This window comes from Myotis yumanensis, unplaced genomic scaffold, assembly GCF_028538775.1.
Source record: "Myotis yumanensis isolate MYYU_CA2020_CCGP unplaced genomic scaffold, mMyoYum1.0.hap1 SCAF_6, whole genome shotgun sequence".
Classification (NCBI taxonomy): domain Eukaryota; kingdom Metazoa; phylum Chordata; class Mammalia; order Chiroptera; family Vespertilionidae; genus Myotis; species Myotis yumanensis.
The window spans coordinates 82,153,740-82,172,024 of record NW_027223757.1 but is presented as its reverse complement, the minus strand read 5'-3'; the positions used below and the strand labels follow the sequence as shown (position 1 = coordinate 82,172,024).

Here is an 18,285-nt window from a genome sequence, read left to right as displayed (position 1 = left end):
TTCTTCCGTCTTTCCTTATCTGTTTTTAATTCTTAAGGAGAATGAACATATTTTGTTTTTTTTTAATTTATTTTATAACCATAAGTTTGTATGTTCTTTTATAATAAAAAATAAAAAAGAAAACCTTTATTTTGAAAAAAAGAAGTATTTCATACTTGTCATTCAAAACAGCACAGGAACTCCCCACCTTAAGTAAGAAGTCTGATGATTCCTTGGTAATATTTGAAAATAAACCAACTTTATTTGAATCAATCAATACCAATCGAGACTGGAAAACAAATTTATAACCGGTTCATATGAGGAAAACATTCAGCAATATCGTCATTAAAAGGCATTTTACATTCATTAAGGCTGGAAAGCAAGTCCTGTTATTTTATCACCACAGTTAAAGGTCTTGAGAAAATCAAGTGTCTTTATTACATGAGATGTTTGTCCTTTCCTAAAATCTAGGCATCTTCTGCTAAATTAGTTAACTCTCCAGCTTATCAAATGGGACAACCAGGTGGTCAGGAAAGTAAGACAAATTCAAACATCAGCTGGGCATTTTATGTTTTAAATATATGCACAGTCAAGATTGTGAAATCTCAGGCTACATAAAATATACTGTAGATAACTGGTTCCTTAAAACTATGTTTTGCCATAAAACAGATGATTTTTATAGACACACAGATTAGCCCAAACCCTCTCGTGAGGCCATCTTTTATTTTATGTTTGGTCGGGGAGGGAAGGTTTGGATCTATTTCCTTCAGTAATATTAAATAAAATGGTGCACACCTGAATCATACCTAATTATGAAATGAAAGGGTCCTGAAACTAAGCTGAGAGGAGAATATTGACAAAGGGAGAGGAACATGCCTCCCTGAGGCGGCACCTGCTGTTTGGTTTGAGGGCTGAAGAGCAATGAACAGAAGACAATAAGCCTTGTGTGCAGAAGGGGCCCAAGGCCAGTGCTGTGACCCCTCAGTGTTCCCGACATCGGAACCAGGGTGCTTTGCGTGCACATCTCTCTGTCTATTGCTTAAGATTCTCTTTCATGTCAGACACAAAACTAAGCCAGTGATCCCTTGGGAACCGTGGACTGAAGTTTAACTATGAGTTCATGCTTCACCTTTCCAAAGTCAGAGACTCTGTCCTTTTAATCCGCTCTGCTCCAAGATGGCTCCTGGGCAGTAGGAACAGGGCTGAGACTCACAGCCCCTCCCGGCTACCTGCTGCTTCTGGGCCAATTAAGTTTAGGTTCAGACTCCCACTGGTTTCTCAGGATGAGAAACTCGTATAGACAGACATGCACCTTCCTGACTCCGCCTCCCTTTTACTTTTATTTTTCCAGACTTTCCCGGGACTCTTGGATCTTCTGGGTCTTTTCCAGGTGTGATCACTTTGTGACAACTCTATGATGCTTTGTATTGTCTGTTGGCAAAGTGGCTGACGGGCACTGGTGTGGTGAAGAGCTTCTGTTGCTTCATTTGACAAATGCTAGAAAATATGGTTTTTCTAATGAAAATTAAAGATCTTCACTGGCCCCCACAGCAGGAGAAGTGGACACAAAGGACAGCACTGTGTCCTGGAAAGCTGAGCCTAGTCTCAGATCCCGTGGCCAAAGGAACCGATGGAGTGTTTTTTACTTTTCTAGGCATTAGTTTCGTGCCAGGGAGCTGTATCCCTCGTTTCAAACAAGAGCCTCCTACTCGTGCCTGTGATTCTGAATTGTCGGGCAATTATTTGACTGCCTTTGTCAAGAGATGAAGGCCAACGATAGAAGGAACTATGCTCTGGATCAGTCAAGATTTTACTTACCCAGCTCACTTTTCAGAGTTATTAAAATCTTACCCAACATCTTCACTCTGGGCCAACCTGAGAGGTAGGCAGTGCTGAGTAGGTGGGTAAATTCAACACAGTCATTGAATTTGACTGTTTCTGTCTCTGCCCCTCACACACACACACACACACACACACACACACACACACACAAAAGTTATGTGAAAGTCACAGGAGATAAATTAAAAAACAAACAAATAGGATTTCAACCCTTTTTGGGCCACTGAAATGCTTTCTGCGGAAGCAATGTTCGTTCGGGACCCATGACAAGGGTTGCCTCCTGTCTTAAAACTCTGGAGTGTAGGACCATACTGCAAACCTCCGAGACTCCGTGAGTTCATCCTGGCGACACCTAAGAGCCTACCACACTTGCTGGGAGATGATTTGCTGTGTATATGACAAGGTGATGGCCTCGCCTCAGAAGGCTGAAGAAAAATCTCTTTTGAAAAAAAATAATCAGAAGGTAATACTAATTATTATTATTTTAAAATACTCTGATAAATCTGGCCATAAGACCTTCAATCTCTAAGTCAATAGTTGCATTATATAATAATCTAATGTTGAAATAAAAAGATATTCCTGAATCAAGTCTCTTTCCATCTCTAACTCCTCCCCCTCTTTTAAATGGTTATAATTAATCATAATGGCCCCCACCCAGTGCCTATTAGTGTTATTTATGTAAAACTGAGTCAGCCACAGAAGGAACATCTAGAAACAATAATATTGATTTGGTTTGGCTTGTTTGTTTTTAAAAACTGCTTTTACAGACTTGCCAGTTGTTGGAATTCTGAGTATCCAGTCAGGGGTGTTAGTGGGTGCCAACACCTCCGGGGCAGCTGGCCCGCCTGGGCTCCCTGTTTTCTCTGTTCCCCGAATATGCTTCTAGAACAGCGCCACGGAGGGGCTCAGGAAAGCAGGCTGCCTTTAGGGTCGTGGCCTGAGCTGCGAAGGTGGGGAAGGATTTCACACTAATGAAAAGGCCTCCTGGGATCATTCAAGCTTTCATCCCCCAGAAGGCCAGTTGCGGGCTTTCCCTTATGGCAAAAGGACTATTTCCTCACCATGTCTCCTTTTTAAACACCTTGGAGCGGGGAGAGACAAGTTTCCAGGGAATTGTGGAAAGGACCCTTTAGAGGTGGAAATGAATCAACTCATTCTGCTTTTTCCAAACTCTCAGGCTTATAAAACGTCCTACTGAGCAATTTCCTCTTCCTCAGGGGGCTGAAGGAGACCCCGTTTCCTCCCCTCTGCTCTGATCAAGGGGTCCCCTTTTTCTCCTGAGATCCCTGGACATAGCTAGTTCCGGGGGTTGCTTGGGCTGGAATTTGTTGGTGTTTGTACGGCGAGGACCCATGCTGTCCTGCCCTCCCTGAGCAATGAGCCAAGTCCTGGGGCTTTCCGGCATGTGGGAACCTCACTCTCCACCGGCAGGCAACACAGAAGGGAGGATTGTTGACGGTGAGGGTCTGTGGCGGTGGATTTCCTCACACAGGCGTTCCTGGGAGAGGGAGCTGATGATTAGTTCATTTCTCTTAGTTTCCTCTGCACTGGTCACCATACTCAAGCAGGGTAAGGTTTTAAGGAGGCGAAACTCCAGAAGAAGGACTTAGGAGAGCAATATTATCTAAAAAAGAGTTTCCTTTTGTTCATCGGGTCGTTGAGTCAGGTGGTAGGAACATTAACCCACATGGGCACACCTGTTTTTTTTCAAGCTCAAACCGCATGGTTTCCCAGTCAGAAAAGCTCAAGGACTTTCTTCCTAAGGTTCCATGACCATGCCACCACCTCATTGTGACTCTCTCCCAGGGGAGGCTGCGGCTGGGTCAGCCTGGAGCGGCTGCCTGCGAGCCCCCAGGTAGCAGACCCGTACCCAGGAACAACCTGAAGAGCCTGCAAAGTCATTTTTGGCCAATACTTGGGTTCTTGCTATAAGGCTGCTAGTTACATGACAACATCAGTTCAAGACTTAGCTTATGAGAGAGAAGACCTGTCTTCAAAATTTCCAGGGAACATTGAGCGTCATAAAGGATTTTTTAAATCTTCACTCATCCCTCCACCTCCCACGCTCATCTACTTTCTCACAGACGAATATTCACTCGAAGATAAACAGAGTCAAACCCAGGTATGTACCCTGCAAGGAAGCAACTACCCCTAAGCAAGCAACCCCGTGGCTGGTAGACCCCCGAGGGCCTTTTGGCATCAACACTGCTCCCCTCCCCGCCCCATCCCTGTGCCCCCAGTTTGGAATTGATGCCAATTTCCTTTCCTGGCAAGGCCTGGATAGCATAAACACGGAGGTCGGTGTCAGCCAGGCGCGATGGCGTTGTGACCGGCAGAGCACTGCAGCGAACCGAGACTGGGCCTGAAGTGGTTTTCCAGTCTGGCCTTCGGTGTCCAGGAATGTCAGGAAGTAGTGAGTGACGCCAGGTGTGTCTTCCAGATGTCAAAATCCACAGCCTGCTCGGTCCCTCTCCATTCACTCTCTCCGACCCCCTAAGAGCAGGGGATCTTTATGTAATAAGAACTAAGATGGTATTTGTACTTGGCCTTGGAGTTACCGACCAAGAGGAGGAAGGAAGAGAACAGGGCGTTGCATGTTTCTAATGCATCTGAGGAGATATTTTGATATTGGCAGAAGGGGCCAGTGACAATCCCGTATGTGGGTTCTGCAACACTGACCCCAAATACGCTGAACCCAGGCGGAACCCAAAGGCTGAGAGCTTGACTATGTCTAGCATTTCTGCTTGCGGAGTCCTGTGTGATCAGATGGGTTGGCGCAGACCTTCACTAAGATGGCATGCTGGAGTTCGAATGATGCCAGCAAGGCGTGGCCTGACCATTAAGGATGTGTCCCGAGGCAAACTGGAGGGGGGTCTGTGAAGAGGAGTCCTTTGGGAGAAGCTGAGTTCTGCAGCAGTGACGGGGCGAGGTGGCCGAGGTGGCCGTGCTCAGGATCGGCTGAGGCGCTTGGCGACGTCGGCGTAGGCCAGCTCGATCTCTGAGTCAGCGGCACAGGTGTTGGTGAATTCGTCCCGGGCGTAGGCGTTCTTGAGGTACCGCCACAGGCCTGTCATCTCTGCCGGGAAGTCGTAGTTGCGGTATTTCTTGGCCACAATCTACAACAGAGATGGTGTGAGAGCAGGAAGCAAGTCATTGAGGAGGTGTTAGGGTGCGACCCAGGATGTGCGCACAACAAACCCCCCCTCCCGACACCCCTATGCATCACACTGGACCAGCAGCAAAGTGTGTGTGATGCAAGGGGCCAGTGCTGCCTCTGTATTTGATCTTGGTTTGCATTATTTTATTTTATATTTCTCAAGTTAATATAATTTTCCCTTTGGCCTAGTGATTCTGCTTCTAGGGATTTTCCTTAGGAAATAATCATAGATGTACACAAAGATTTAGCTACACATATGTGATTACAGGACTGTTTGGAATGGCAAAAAAAAGAATGGTACACAACACAGATGTCCAGCAACATATGACTGGATGAACACATTATCATACATAAAGGCAGTGGTGTCCCAGGCAGCCAGTAACAATGATGCTGCAGCGGGAATTCCAGTGACCTGGAGAACTCTTCCAGGTAGATCATTAAGTTTAAAGTTCAAGATATTTGGAGAAATATGTATGACGACTAGAAGTGTATGTGCCAATGTATTACCAGTGGTCATGTCTCATTGACAGAATTATAATCAAATTGTTTTCTATGTTTCCATATCCATTTTATTTTACATAAGCATCCTTATTTATAGAAGGGAATCCTACATAATAAAAGCCTAATATGCTGAGTGTCCTGTCATCCGGTCGTCCGTTCAACCAATCAAAGTGTAATATGTTAATGATATGCTAAGGCCACTCAACCACTCGCCATGATGTGCACTGACCACCAGGGGGCAGACACTCCGACTGGCAGCTTATCTTGCTGCTGGGGTTCAGCCAATCGGGACTGAGCAAGGAGCGGGCCTAAGCTGTCAGTCATACATTCTCTGAGGGCTCCTGGACTGCGAGGAGTGCTGAGGGACCCCCCTCCCTGGAGTGCACAAATTTCGTGTGCCCGGCCTCCAGTAAAAACATAAAAAGTAAGTTACATATTGAATGTATATCTAGGTTCCAGGTATGATATGAGAGTGAACAAAGCAATTTCTGTTCTCTCTCTACTTTGCCACACTGGGGGCCAGGAACTTGGGCATTCAGGGAAGTGGTGTCTGTGTTGAGAGTTGCATAGTGGTTAAAAGCATGGGTTCTGGATCCCAACTGACTGAATCTGCAATCCTGACTCCACTACTTAACAGCTGTGTGACCTTGGACTAGTTACCTAACCTCTCTGAGCCCCACTTTCTTTATCTCTAAAATAGAGGTAGTAATAGGACTGGTCTTGCATGGGGCTGAGTGGCAAAGTGGAGAGAACTGTAGAGACACATAAATTTAGTTAACACACATAAATGCTTGGAGGGGTGGCTGACTCGGACTCAGTGTTCAAGAAACATGACATACTATTATAATTCATTGAGTCCCACCTTTCACCCATGTGCATGCATTCCTTCATAGGTAGGGGCAAGGTCGTCTCTTTTCTCAGGTCTCACAAGCCAGGGGGGGCTTCACAGACATGTGACCTGTGTGGTCATATGGGCCTCATGCTCTTGGTTTAACGCCGTGTTGGCAATGTCTGGAAGTTCTGAATACTTTATGTTCACTGGCACCAGGGCCTGCACATTAGCTGGTCCTTCCTCTAGCCCCACAAGGGCTGGGGTGGGGATAGCACAGGTCACCTCTCTCTCTCTCCTAAAGCACCTCTTTGACTCCTTCCCTTCCTTTCTTAGACAAGGGCCAGTGGTCAGGATCTCCCCACTCAGAGAACCCCCAGATCAGCCAGCCTGGGCTTTCACCCTCATTTTGCTGCCAGTGATGTGCAGGGTTCCCCGGAAAGCTGTGCTGAGTGGCAAACAATGACAACCCATTGCATGAAAGGCTCAGCCTCATAGATACCGTATTTCCAAGGAGTCATTTCCCCTCCATTCTCCTACATTGGTTTTGAACTTCCATTACAACACTGAGATCTGTTCTACTCTGAATCACAGTCACTGTTTTAGTGTCTCTCTCTTTCTCACTTCCCTAGGTGTGAGCAGGACAGGAACCACAACTTCTTCATTTCTGTGCCTCTCTATAATCTCAACAATGCTCTTGGTAAGAGTAACCACAATAACAAACACTTATTTCCCATGTGCTCTGCTCCAGACACTGCTATGAGCACTCTGCAAGCTACTTAAATCTCTAAATAAGTATAGGGCAGAGTGTATTATGTCCCATTCTGCAGATGAGAAAAGTAAAAGGTTAAATAAGCAGGGATTCCATAAACAGTTCTATTTCATCTTTACCATCCCCAGCTATCCCAGCATCAAAATGTGGTTCGTGTCATATGTTATCAAATCACTTAATTTTAAAGACTTAGCAATGAGCAAACTGAAGCCACCAGAGATTTGGTGGCTTACACAATGTGACACAGGAAAATAATTAATTCAACCAATATTGCAGAGTAATCACTAAGATTTATTCTAGTCCCTGCTTTCTAATCTACAGTTCTCTCCACTTTGCCACTCAGCCCTGTGTAAATGATAAAGGAATAGCTCTCTTTGGTTATGCCACTCTTGTTGCTTTTCTACAAACCCACCCTTGTGTTTGCTTCTTTGTGATGCTGGGGCTAAGACTGCTCAAATCACACCTCTGCTTTGCCTGCGACTCCCTGTTAGGCTCTACCAATAGGGGGCGCTAGAGATAAAGCCTGTGATGGTGGAGGAGGGCAGAAGGAAGTGCCTCTTCCTATTGGCTTCCTGTTCATGCCAGTCTTGTTTGCTCCTATAACAGCAGCTGCATCCAGTTTGCTGTTTTGCCAGCACACGGACCCTGTGTCATCACAGCAGCTCAGAAAGGCCAGCACCCAACAGTGACCCCGCTGCAGAAGTTCGGTCCCAGTCTCACCAGCCATTCTCTGAACTTGGCCTCCCAGCATTAGCTAAGCAGCTCCCCACCTCAGAGGTCCAGGGCCCCTCATCAAAGTCTCTACGTTTTAATAATTCCAACCTCTTCCATTTGTGCCTCCTGCCCTGGGGGTAGTAGCTGCCTCCCAAAGGTACAACTTCCTTGTTCGTTTTGTCTTCCTAGTTCTTCAGTACTTACTACCTTCTTACATTAAAATCTCTCAGTTAAAATGACCGGTTTGGTGTAGTTACCGAAGAAGGCACCCCCTCCCTGCTCTGTCCAGCTCAAGTGTGGCTAATAAGGAAAGGCAGTGGAACCAGAGCCTTCAGCACGACACCCACCAAGAGGGAACGCTGGGGCCAGCGCCCACCACCAGTTCTCCTTGGTCTCTGCTCCCTGCAAGCGAAGGGCCCTGGGTTTGCCCACAAGCCTTTGGAAGAGGCTGTCTTGGCTAAGGAGCAAATGCAGGAATGGTGGGTTACTAACTGATGGATAGAGCGGCCTCAGGCCTCTCCATGCTGGAATTTACCCTCAAGCTTTTCAAGGATATACTATGAGCTTGAAAACAGAAGAAATGCAATGTATGAAAATATATTCCTGTTTGCTGCAAGAGCTGGACAGATCACAGCCCCCGGCGAGGGCCCAGCGGAGGCTATGAAAGGCCCACCATGTCCTGCCTGCCTGAATCGTGTGCCCGCCTTCGTCACAAAACTGGCTGTTTCCTTGGGTGTTGGCTTCACTTGAGGAGATGAGACCTAGAAGGGAGCCAGACAATGAGAGTTCAAACCAGGCACTCAGTGAGCACCTGGGCCAGAGCCACTTGGCTTCCATGGATGAAGATGAACCTGGAAGAGAGCCAGGAGGGAGGAAGGGGGAAAGGGAGGTAAGGGGGGAAAGAGAGAGAGAGATAGAGAGAGAGAGGAGTGCACATAAGAGTGAGAGGGTGAGATTCGCACAGGAAGCTCTGACGTTTGCAGGGACTTCTAGGCTCATGTTCTGAATTTGCTCTTTCATATGAAAACAGTTAGCTCCCACAGCCCAGATTAAGTTTTGGCGTCAGAAGCCAAGCTGGAGGCCTGACTTGGCTCCCCTTCGCTCTTTCTACACTTCAGAGGTTTGCCAGGTCTCTGGGATCTGATAAGCTGGATCAGCAGAAATCCGAGGAGACGGGAGGTGAGGCCCAGCCTTTGTCCCTCGCAGGCCATCCTCCTCTGATCCCAGCCTCTCCCAGTGAGCCACTCACTGAACTTCTTCCAAGGACAGGGACGTAACAGTCTTTCAGGGCTGGGAGGAGCTGAAGAAATTATAGGATAAAGCACAGGGCCTGGGAGAGCCGTTTGTTTACCTTATTCAGCAAGCGATTCTCGAGTGGGTAGTCAGCACATGTGTGAGTGAGAGAGAAGGAAGGAGGGAAGAGAGAGAAGAAGAAGAAGAGAGGAGGAATGGAATCCATATCTATTCTTTTAGGCAAGAGAAAAATGACTTCCAAAAAGAGTAAATGACCTGCCCCAGCTCATGCTGCCAGTTGGTAGTAGATATAAGACCAGAACTTGGGCCTCCTGACTCCTAGAATGGAGGCCTTTCCATTGCATCACTATGTCACAGTATGACTGAACTGGAGTCAGATCACCCCAAATGGCGTCACTTGCTCTTCAGGAAAAGAGAATAAAGGATGTTTTGGGGTGGAGTGGGGCATGTGCTACTTAATAACTTCAAAGAGATGTTGCTTGGCTGGACTCACCATTGATCATTGGCTTGGCCCTGAACCCAAAGTGTCTTCCTATGAATAGGTTGTATCTGCCCAGCCCATCAGCACTGCTGTGCATGATTCCCTCCCAGGCTCAGCTCAGGCCGAGCCCATGGGAACACCAGTGCACACCCAGCTGAGTGATTTCAACTGAAGCAGGCTGGAGAGAAGCCTGCATATCTAGCCCAGGACCTCAGCTGGAAAAGACAAGCAGATATCCAGCTGATCAACGACTGAAGCTGATTCTTCTCAGTGAGAGGTAGACAGACACTGAGTATCATAAGGACACAACTAGATGATAAAACAATTGATCAATGAGTATTTCTTAAAGGGCCGTCACTATATGCCCATCATCATGCTTGGAGAAGGCCCTATGTCACAGAGCTTATTGTCTGAGACAATAAGACAAAAACACGTGTACAAATAGAGAAGAGTCTAATTCGACCCCATTGCATTTTTCTCCCGGCTGACAGGGTCAAAAAAGGATGTGAGAAGTGTTAGTTTAGAGAAGTTTGGGGGACACACTGCTGTCTTCAAATGAGATGAAAAGAACAGCCCTGCCCCTTGTTGTTCCAGAGAATAACGGATGGCAAGGGGCCACTTGGAAGGCTGTTTTAATCATCTGAGTCGTCCAAAGTGGTGGGGCTGGCTTGTGAGGCAGAGGGCTCTTCATCATCAGAAGTGTGAGACCACAGATGCACAGGAGCCTGTCACAGCTGTTACGGATGCACAGAAAGTGGCCCAGTTTGGGAAGAGACATTGTATGGGATAACCTCAGAATTCCCTTCTTTCCACCTCACAGATCCTAAGATTCTTTTAGGAAAGGATTACACTGCCTGTCAAAGGTGGTCAGAAAGTAAAATAGTAAAACAATGATGTCCCTTCTTGCAACCTCCATCCCTTCAACTGATCGAGGAGGAAGAGGTCGCCTGCCACCCTAAGGGGTTGCTAGCGGGAATGAGAAGGTGGGTCTGTGCACAGAGAAAACATACACATGTGAGCACATTTAATACAGATGTGGGGGTGTAGCCAGTGGAAACCTGTGAGGAAGAGGCAAGGAAGAGGCCTTTGGAGTGACACGACTTTGTATAACTATCTATGATAACGCAATAGTAGCTATTATATTTCGAGTCCTTACAATAACATGCACTTCATGCATGTTATTCTCCCAACAACCCTAGAAATAAGCAATCTATGGGTGAACACTGAACTAGACAGGGAGGCTATACAGCCAGCGCTCAGTGAGGACTGGCTTGGGGTCCCTATTCATGTGACTTCTCACCCAGCAGGCGGCACTGCCCTTGACTTAACGACACAGGTAACCCCAGCCTAAGATGGAGTTGGATCTGGCCAGCACTTGAGGGTAGAGGTCTCTTACCTTGACCACGTGGAGTTTGGGCAACAGATTGCAGTCGGCCAGGGTCAGCTCATCCCCATCCAGGAACTTGCGCCGGGACCCCTTGTCATCGTCCCCACAAGTGTTGGCATCGATCTCCTCTGGCAGAGGGGTGCTCAGGTAGTCATCCAGTTTCTTCAGTGCCTTGTTCAGGCCTCTCTCAAGGGCTGGCGTGGGACAGCAAAATAAGTCCTTTAGTCATCCTTGCCACTGGTTACAGCCACAGTCTTCACAGTAAAGTGGCTTTATCCTGAATCCGGTTCCCCTCATCACACTACCAGCTCCCTGAACAATACAAATACCTGGCGGCCATTAGCACCATGCAGAAGAGTATCAAGTGGCCTAAAAAAGGAGACCTTGACAAACAGTAGACACTCAGCTAATCCTTTTTAAAAATATAGACAGATAGGTGATAGAGAGAGAGAGAGAGAGAGAGAGATAGATAGATAGATAGATAGATATGCAATCATTGGCATATAGATCAGAGCTTAGTGCTTATCTTCACAAATGTACCAGTAGTCAACTTTCATTATCCTTTCTTGTGTATGTCTATTTTCCCAATATTCCACAATTAACCCACATACCTTTATATAAAGAAAGGCCTGTTAACTAACTAATAACTGTATAGCATCCCGAGGACAGAGATATGCACCAGATTTTGTGGGAGCATTGACCATGGCCAACCCAACCTGAGAGGGGAGGGAACAGGCTTCCTGGAGGACAAGACATAGGAAAGTGGCGGCCCCTGCTTGGCACTGCCCCCAGAGAACCAGTGGGTGTCAGGGAGGCCTGCTTGAGTTGCCTAAAAATCAGCGCTGTCCACAAGGGAAGGGCCAGGGCCCCAGGCGGCGGGCTCCACTGGGAACGTGCAATCACAGCCGAATGGAAACCTGCCAATGCCACAGCGCTGAGGATGCACATTTATAGGAAGAGAAGGTGGCAGAAGACCTTGACAGTCTTGCCCCAATAATTATCTCCCCACCCATTCGTTTAGTCACAAGAGCAGAACAAAATACTCAATAGAATAATTCCAGGAACTCACTCCCACTGAGTCGTTCCACCCAGAATCACACAGACCACTCCGTCATGGAGCGCTGACACGGCAACTGCCCACCTGAGCCCAGAGCAGGGAGCTGGAGGAGGTGGCTGGCCACGTCACTCATTGGCCACTGCATCTGTTTCATCAGCTTCAGCCCCCACCAGCTGTATTTCCCAGACTCTGGTTTACAGCGTGATGCTGAGATCAGAGGAATCAGTCCTGATGTTAACTCTAGCGGATAAATGGGAGGTGCTGTCCCTGGAGGAAGATCCTGAGGACTGTCTCTCCTTCAGAGTTTCCCAAATGTGCCTCCTGTTAGCCACTCCTCACATAACCCGAGTCCGTCTTTTCATAGAAGGCCTTTTGTTTGAGACAATGAGATGACACCAGCCCAAGACAAATCAATCGAATGCTTGCTGGAATGTGTAAAAACAGACTGAAGGTTGGACATAGTTTCTCAAAACTTCCTTCTCCCTGGTGTGGCATTTGAATTTGAACTTCATCATCTGCTTTGTGTTTCCAGTTTGGGAGAATGGAGCAAGCAGGGCTTGGGGAAATGCTTGTATTCCCCTTAGTAACCGTCTAGACTGGGATGGGATTGCAAGCCCATTCAAGGGCAATAGCCGAGGGTTGGTACCCAACATCACTTATTATGCTCCCTCCCCACCCTCCAAGGACTTGTGATTTATGTTGGGTTTGTTTTCGTCCCTAAATCCTCTACCCTTTTTACTTTGGGAGATTATGATAAAATCTTAATTAAAATGAAGAAAGAAAAAATATTAATAGAGTGACTGTTGAAATTTGACCAACTGATTATCAACCGAGGCAAAGAGACATATAAAGGGAAGTGAGATGTTGCAGGTTCTGATTCCAAATGCCCTGAGCAGGCCTCTGCTCAAATCTGTGCCCAAGTCACCCGGCCTGGGAACTATCATGTCATTTGATGAAAGACGCCCAGCCCAGGATAGCAATGGGAGCTCCTTGGGCGGCTTGTTCTGGGTAGTTACAGAATAGTCATGAGGATGCAAAGTATAACACAGGGAATATAGTCAACATTGTAATATCTAGGTATAGTGTCAGATGGATATTAGTTTTACTGGGGGGTGGTGGGGGTGTATCACTTGGTATCTTACCTAATAATAGACAAACATGTAAATTGACTGTACTTTGCTATGCTAACCAGCCAATCAGGAGAGTATGCAAATTAACCTAACAAAGATGGCGGTTAATTTGCATACTTAGGCTCCAAGAGGTGGAGCGAAGCCTGACAGGCCCGGGGGCCAGAGCAGCGATGGCCCCGGGGCCCGGCGTTGCAGCGAAGCCTCACGGCCCCGGAACCGGCTCTGGCCAGAGCCCGGCCAGAGAGAAGGCCTGGGTGCTGGGTGCCAGAGGAAAACCGGTGCCAGCAGCCAGGGGAAAGGAAGGCCTATTGCACGAATCTCTTCATGCAATAGGCCTCTAGTGTTACATAAATGTCTAATCACTGCAATGTACACATGAAGCTAATATAATATTGTAGTTAACTGTGGTTGAAAATTAAAAACTATTTTTAATAATTTAAACTGTCTCTCCAGTGACCTCTTGAGATGGAAAGGTAAAATTTGGCAATGGGCATGGTTGTTGCCTTATGTCACAATGGTGACATACCAAGATGGCCCGTCCTGAGTGTGTCAGCTTCATCACTTTTCTTTGTGTGTTTGGATCAGGAATGTGAAGGTGCAGTTGGTGGTCCTTACAGTAGAGAGAAGAGGAGATGAGGCGGGAGGGATGGGACCGTGTGGCCTGGAGCTAATCCTGTACTTAAATGTTGACCCTGCCTAGGATGGATTTACTATGAAGCTGCTAAGGCTTATGCTTCAAGGTCCCATAATTGTGTGAACCCCTTCCAAGACTCTGAAATTGATTTTTAAAATTATTTATTAGTATGTATTGTATTGGCTTCAGATCCTGCAAATCTTGGAAACATCCTCCATCTTGGCACTTACTAACTATGACCTGGGGTGAGGTTCTCAACCCTGCAATGCTTCAGTTTTCCCATCTCAACTATGGGACTAAAAATCTCTAAAGCTCGTACAGCCACTGTGAGGATTCACTCAGATTATGCCGGGACAGTGCCTGGCCCATCGTAGGAATGAATGACAGCTACTGCCATTGCATCACCAAAGGTGACAGTCACTCTGCTCTTGGGCCCTCACCCTACACCCCTGGTCAGTGTGTTCCTGAAAAATCCAAGGCGTGGCAGAGAATGGGCGATTCTGAGAAGCTCCAGTGTGAAGCCTGATCCCCCGAGGAGGAAATAAACAGCCACAGCAGACATTCTGCTTCTGCCGATTTAATGTACAACCACCGCCGTGATCCTGTGCCCACTGGGGACCCTTCTCAGGGACAAGCCGTGCTGAGAGGCACGGCCAGAGGGAATAGGCCCACAGGCCTGTGTGCTAACACGCTGCCTATTATCGAATAACAAGTGCCAGCGCCAACGCATTGCCTGCCAGGTCTTTTCCTTCCTACCTGCCAACTCACTGCTCTGACCCTGGCTCCGTCTGGCATCCGTGGGACTTAATTATCTCTTTCGCCGACGGCACCCAGGCCGTGGAACCGTTGGTGTTGAACTTTCTGCACTGGTGAGAGTGGGGGATAGAAAGGAAACCAGAGTAACCGGGATGTTGATCCCTCAGTGTTTGCATGTAAAGCTCTCTCTCCAAAAACTCCTTCTGAATAGCAGGATGGGTTACCCTCAGACCACAGCAAACAAGCCTGAGGGCAGGGGACCCCGAGACTCAGAACCACTAATATCCCAGGCACTTGATGGATACCCAGTCCTTTAACTGCTTCTTCCTCTCTCCACCCCTTCCCGTAAAGATTTATTCTGTACCACACACAAACGCACTGGGTAAAATATGAGATGAGGAAACAAGGGGGAAGAGTTCATAAATATTCTCAGCCATATGCAAACAATCTCAAATTTATTTTTCTGTTTTTTAAGGAGGGAAAAAATATCCACCCATTCCATGATCGCTTCCAGATTCATTGAGGTTGTTATTACATAAGACCCAATATTGTTTTCTCGTCATAGAGAAATAATGACTTGGGAATGGCAATTTGAGCTAAGAAAATAGTATATTCTTACCAGGGCATGGAGGCTGAATGGGGACCCAGGAGCCAAGACTCCAGCTCGGCCTCCAACAGGCTCTTGCAAGCACAGCTCAGCCCTGAGTCGCTGGCGAGCTCTGTGCACCCGGGCGCTGACCAGCACACGGCCATGCAGACCCCTTGCTCACGTTCCCTTGAGCAGAGCAGATGCCAAAGGCGCTCCTTGAAAGACAGGCGTGGCTCTGGGGGCCCAGGGTGCTGTGCTCAGTTTCCCTGGCTTGTGAACTTGGGAGAGATAAGAACCATGGTTCCCCTCTAAGGACATCTGCAGGCTGGATGGGGGTCTATTCAACGCGCCATGGAAGAGACCGCGGCTCTGGAGGCTGGTCCCAGGCCCAGCACTTTCCACCCCACTGGGTTCCTCTCCTCGCTCTAGTCCTGCTCCCCAGCACCAGCAATAAATGCACTGGCTGAACGCCTGAGGTGGCCCGCCGGGATGCTTACGCCATCTAGCATTTAAATACGCAGTGAAGCTATTGAGATGCGCCTTCGTATTCATCTCCATGTCACAAAGAAACGGGTCTCAGACTTATCCGAGGCTCACGCGTGCAAGCAACTTTTCAAACCACTCCTGGCATACAAAGAAAAGGTACCTGCCTGTTTTTAACTGTATGGTTTTCTGACAAGCTCCCCACCCCTGAGTGGTGGGAAAACAACTTCAATGTAGTGTCTTCAGGATTATAACTGAGTCTGATGTAATAATCGGATAGTCCCTCCAGAGAATTCCCAGTTGCTTTTGCATAAAAATACTGTTTCTCAGACAGTCTCCTTGTCTGCTCTTCTCCCTGAGTCCTGGGGGTGGGTGGGGAGGAGTCTCCTGTGACCTCGTGGCACCCTGGAGGTATGAGTCCTGGGATCTAAGGGGTAGAACGTCTGGGAAGGTAACACAAGTCCTGCGTCTCTTCCCTGTTACGCTGAACCTCTACATCCAGACTAACCTTGGGGTGTTGCCCCTAGAGTGTGATCAGAGTTGGGCTGCTGGCCTCCCTCCAAAACCCTGGCAGGACACCGAGTGAAGTGCCCCATGGGGCTTCGCGGACATGTCCCTAGTCCCTTGGCGCCCTTGCCTGTCTCCTCTCCTTCATCCCCAAGCCCCCTGGCAAGAAGGGGTGGCCGTTCCTGTCCGCGTTCCTATGTCAACCACAGAGCAGCTAGCCTCCCTGTGAGCTGAGCCCTCCAGGCCTGACTCTTAATGTGCTAAAATTAAGAACTAAAGAAAATTTCAGACAATAGCTTGGCTTGCAAAGCTACTGTCTTGCTGCAAATGCTATTTTGAATATCAGAAGCTAAATATTGAATTTCTTTTTCTTTCTTGGAATTCCTCTAAAGAAACCCTCATCTCTCGTGGGACCGATGGATGCCTAGGGCAGATTAGAATCAGGAACTCAGAAAGGCGAAGAGAAAATATTTTAAAAATAGCAACCCTCCTAGATGAGTTAGGAGACAAATCAGGATTTAAAACAGGCCGTTGGATTCCAAAATGTAAACTTCTTCCACTTTGCAAGGTGCCGCTGGGTGCCAGGACCACCCCATGGCTCCCTGGCGGCTATCTTCTCTTAATGCCACAGACCTCTCCCACTCACCCCCGTTCCCCTGACCAGAATGCGGCCATCATAACGTCACTCCTTATGCCCTACTTTCCAGATATTTTTTTAAATACATTTTTAAATTGATTTCAGAGGGAGGGAGGGAGAAAGAGAGAGATGAGAGAGAAACACAAAGTTCACTACCTGAGCAGGTGCCCTGACCAGATACCAAACCCGCAACCTCCGGGTGCATGGGATGATGCTCAACCAACTGAGCCACAGCAGCCGGGAACTTCCAGCTAATTTGTTTAATAACACATTTGTGTTCTGCTATGAATGCCCTGATGCCAGGAGTCCTTGGTGCTCTCAGGGACCATGACTGGGTCTACAAGGAGAGAGCCTACCAGGACCCTTCACATCATTTCTCAGCAACAAATACCAACTCTCAACTCGGCCTGTACTTGGACCCATGATGTCACATTGTCTGTGTGACAACAAAACACCTGGGTGAAAAGTGAGACATGCAGTTGGGTTTTGCCTATGAGGAAAGAATTATCTAGACATGGAGAAATACCCGGAAGACTAAATGAAGTTTTTACTTTCCATCTGCTCTTTTGAAATCATGTTGATATAACCAAATGATTAAAAAAAGCACAGTGGTGGTTCACGGGAGATAACAGCAAATATTTCTCCGGCCATCCTATATTCTTGGGGAGAATGTACAAAGATGTCCATACCGGGTATGACCATATTGACTTTGATCATTTTAAACATGAATGATAATGTCACGGGGGAAAAAGGAAATAAGAATTTAATATCATCTCTCCTTCACCTTTGCGGGGAAGAAGCCTTTCTTTAGAAACTGAGAGAGGTCAAATAGCAAGGTGCCCAGGGCCAAGGGGGCAGGGGAGAGGCGGGGCCGGAGCAGCAGCAGCAGCAGCAGCACCCGGAGAGAGGGAGAGTTATGAGAGGTGACAAGAGGAGATGGAGGCCCGGCAGGCAGAAAGGCAGACGCTGCTGTTCTGAGGCGAGGCAGAGATGTGCTAAGGGAAGTGTGAGGACAGCTGGCTTGGTGGTGGGCAGTGTAACTCCCTGCCCCCAAGAAACTTCGGTAAAGATCCCCATTCATCTTTCCAGTTTGGGGAGTTGAAGTTGTGTAGCTTTTCTTCCCTAGAAAAGTCCTTAAAGACATGGTATGGTGGCCCAGTTACAGCTGGGTTACGTGAGAATGACCACACAGAGGCAAAATTACCAACCAGGCAGAGACTGGGGATCACACCCTCTGATCCATCGTGTCCCTTGTAGAACACAGCAAGTAGGGGGTGGCTGATCCCCATGCTCCCTTTGTCTCTTAAGACAGCATCTGTGCCCATCCTTACAACATGCTGAGGCAGAAATAAAAAGCAGTGTTGTAGAAGATGGGGCTTTCTTTCAGGTCTGCTTGGCCCTCTGCTGCTGTGTGCCTGGGCCTACTGCTATGTGAGCATGTCACTATCATCAAGGAAGGGCTAGAGAGAGCTTGGGTGGGGGGTGTCAGGTAGGCCTACACCAGGCTTCTCTGAGAGTTCTTGTGCTAACAGACATGGTAGCAGAGTGGTGCCATTTGATCTCCAAGAGACTTGGATGT

General features: G+C 47.7%; 1 protein-coding gene across 4 annotated transcripts in view; it reads right to left on the bottom strand.

The window, feature by feature from the left end:
- Positions 1-216: 216 nt before the first annotated feature.
- The window catches only part of CLIC5 (chloride intracellular channel 5), a 188,881-nt gene continuing 170,812 nt past the window's right edge, over positions 217-18,285 (bottom strand). For all 4 annotated transcript variants that reach the window (XM_070418484.1, XM_070418482.1, XM_070418481.1 and 1 more), the window contains 2 exons: positions 10,923-11,107; positions 217-4,934 (listed from right to left, as the gene is read on the bottom strand). In XM_070418484.1, the coding sequence (XP_070274585.1) occupies positions 4,767-4,934; positions 10,923-11,107 (353 nt within the window). In that variant the 3' untranslated portion in view covers positions 217-4,766. The remainder of the gene's footprint in view (positions 4,935-10,922; positions 11,108-18,285) is intronic.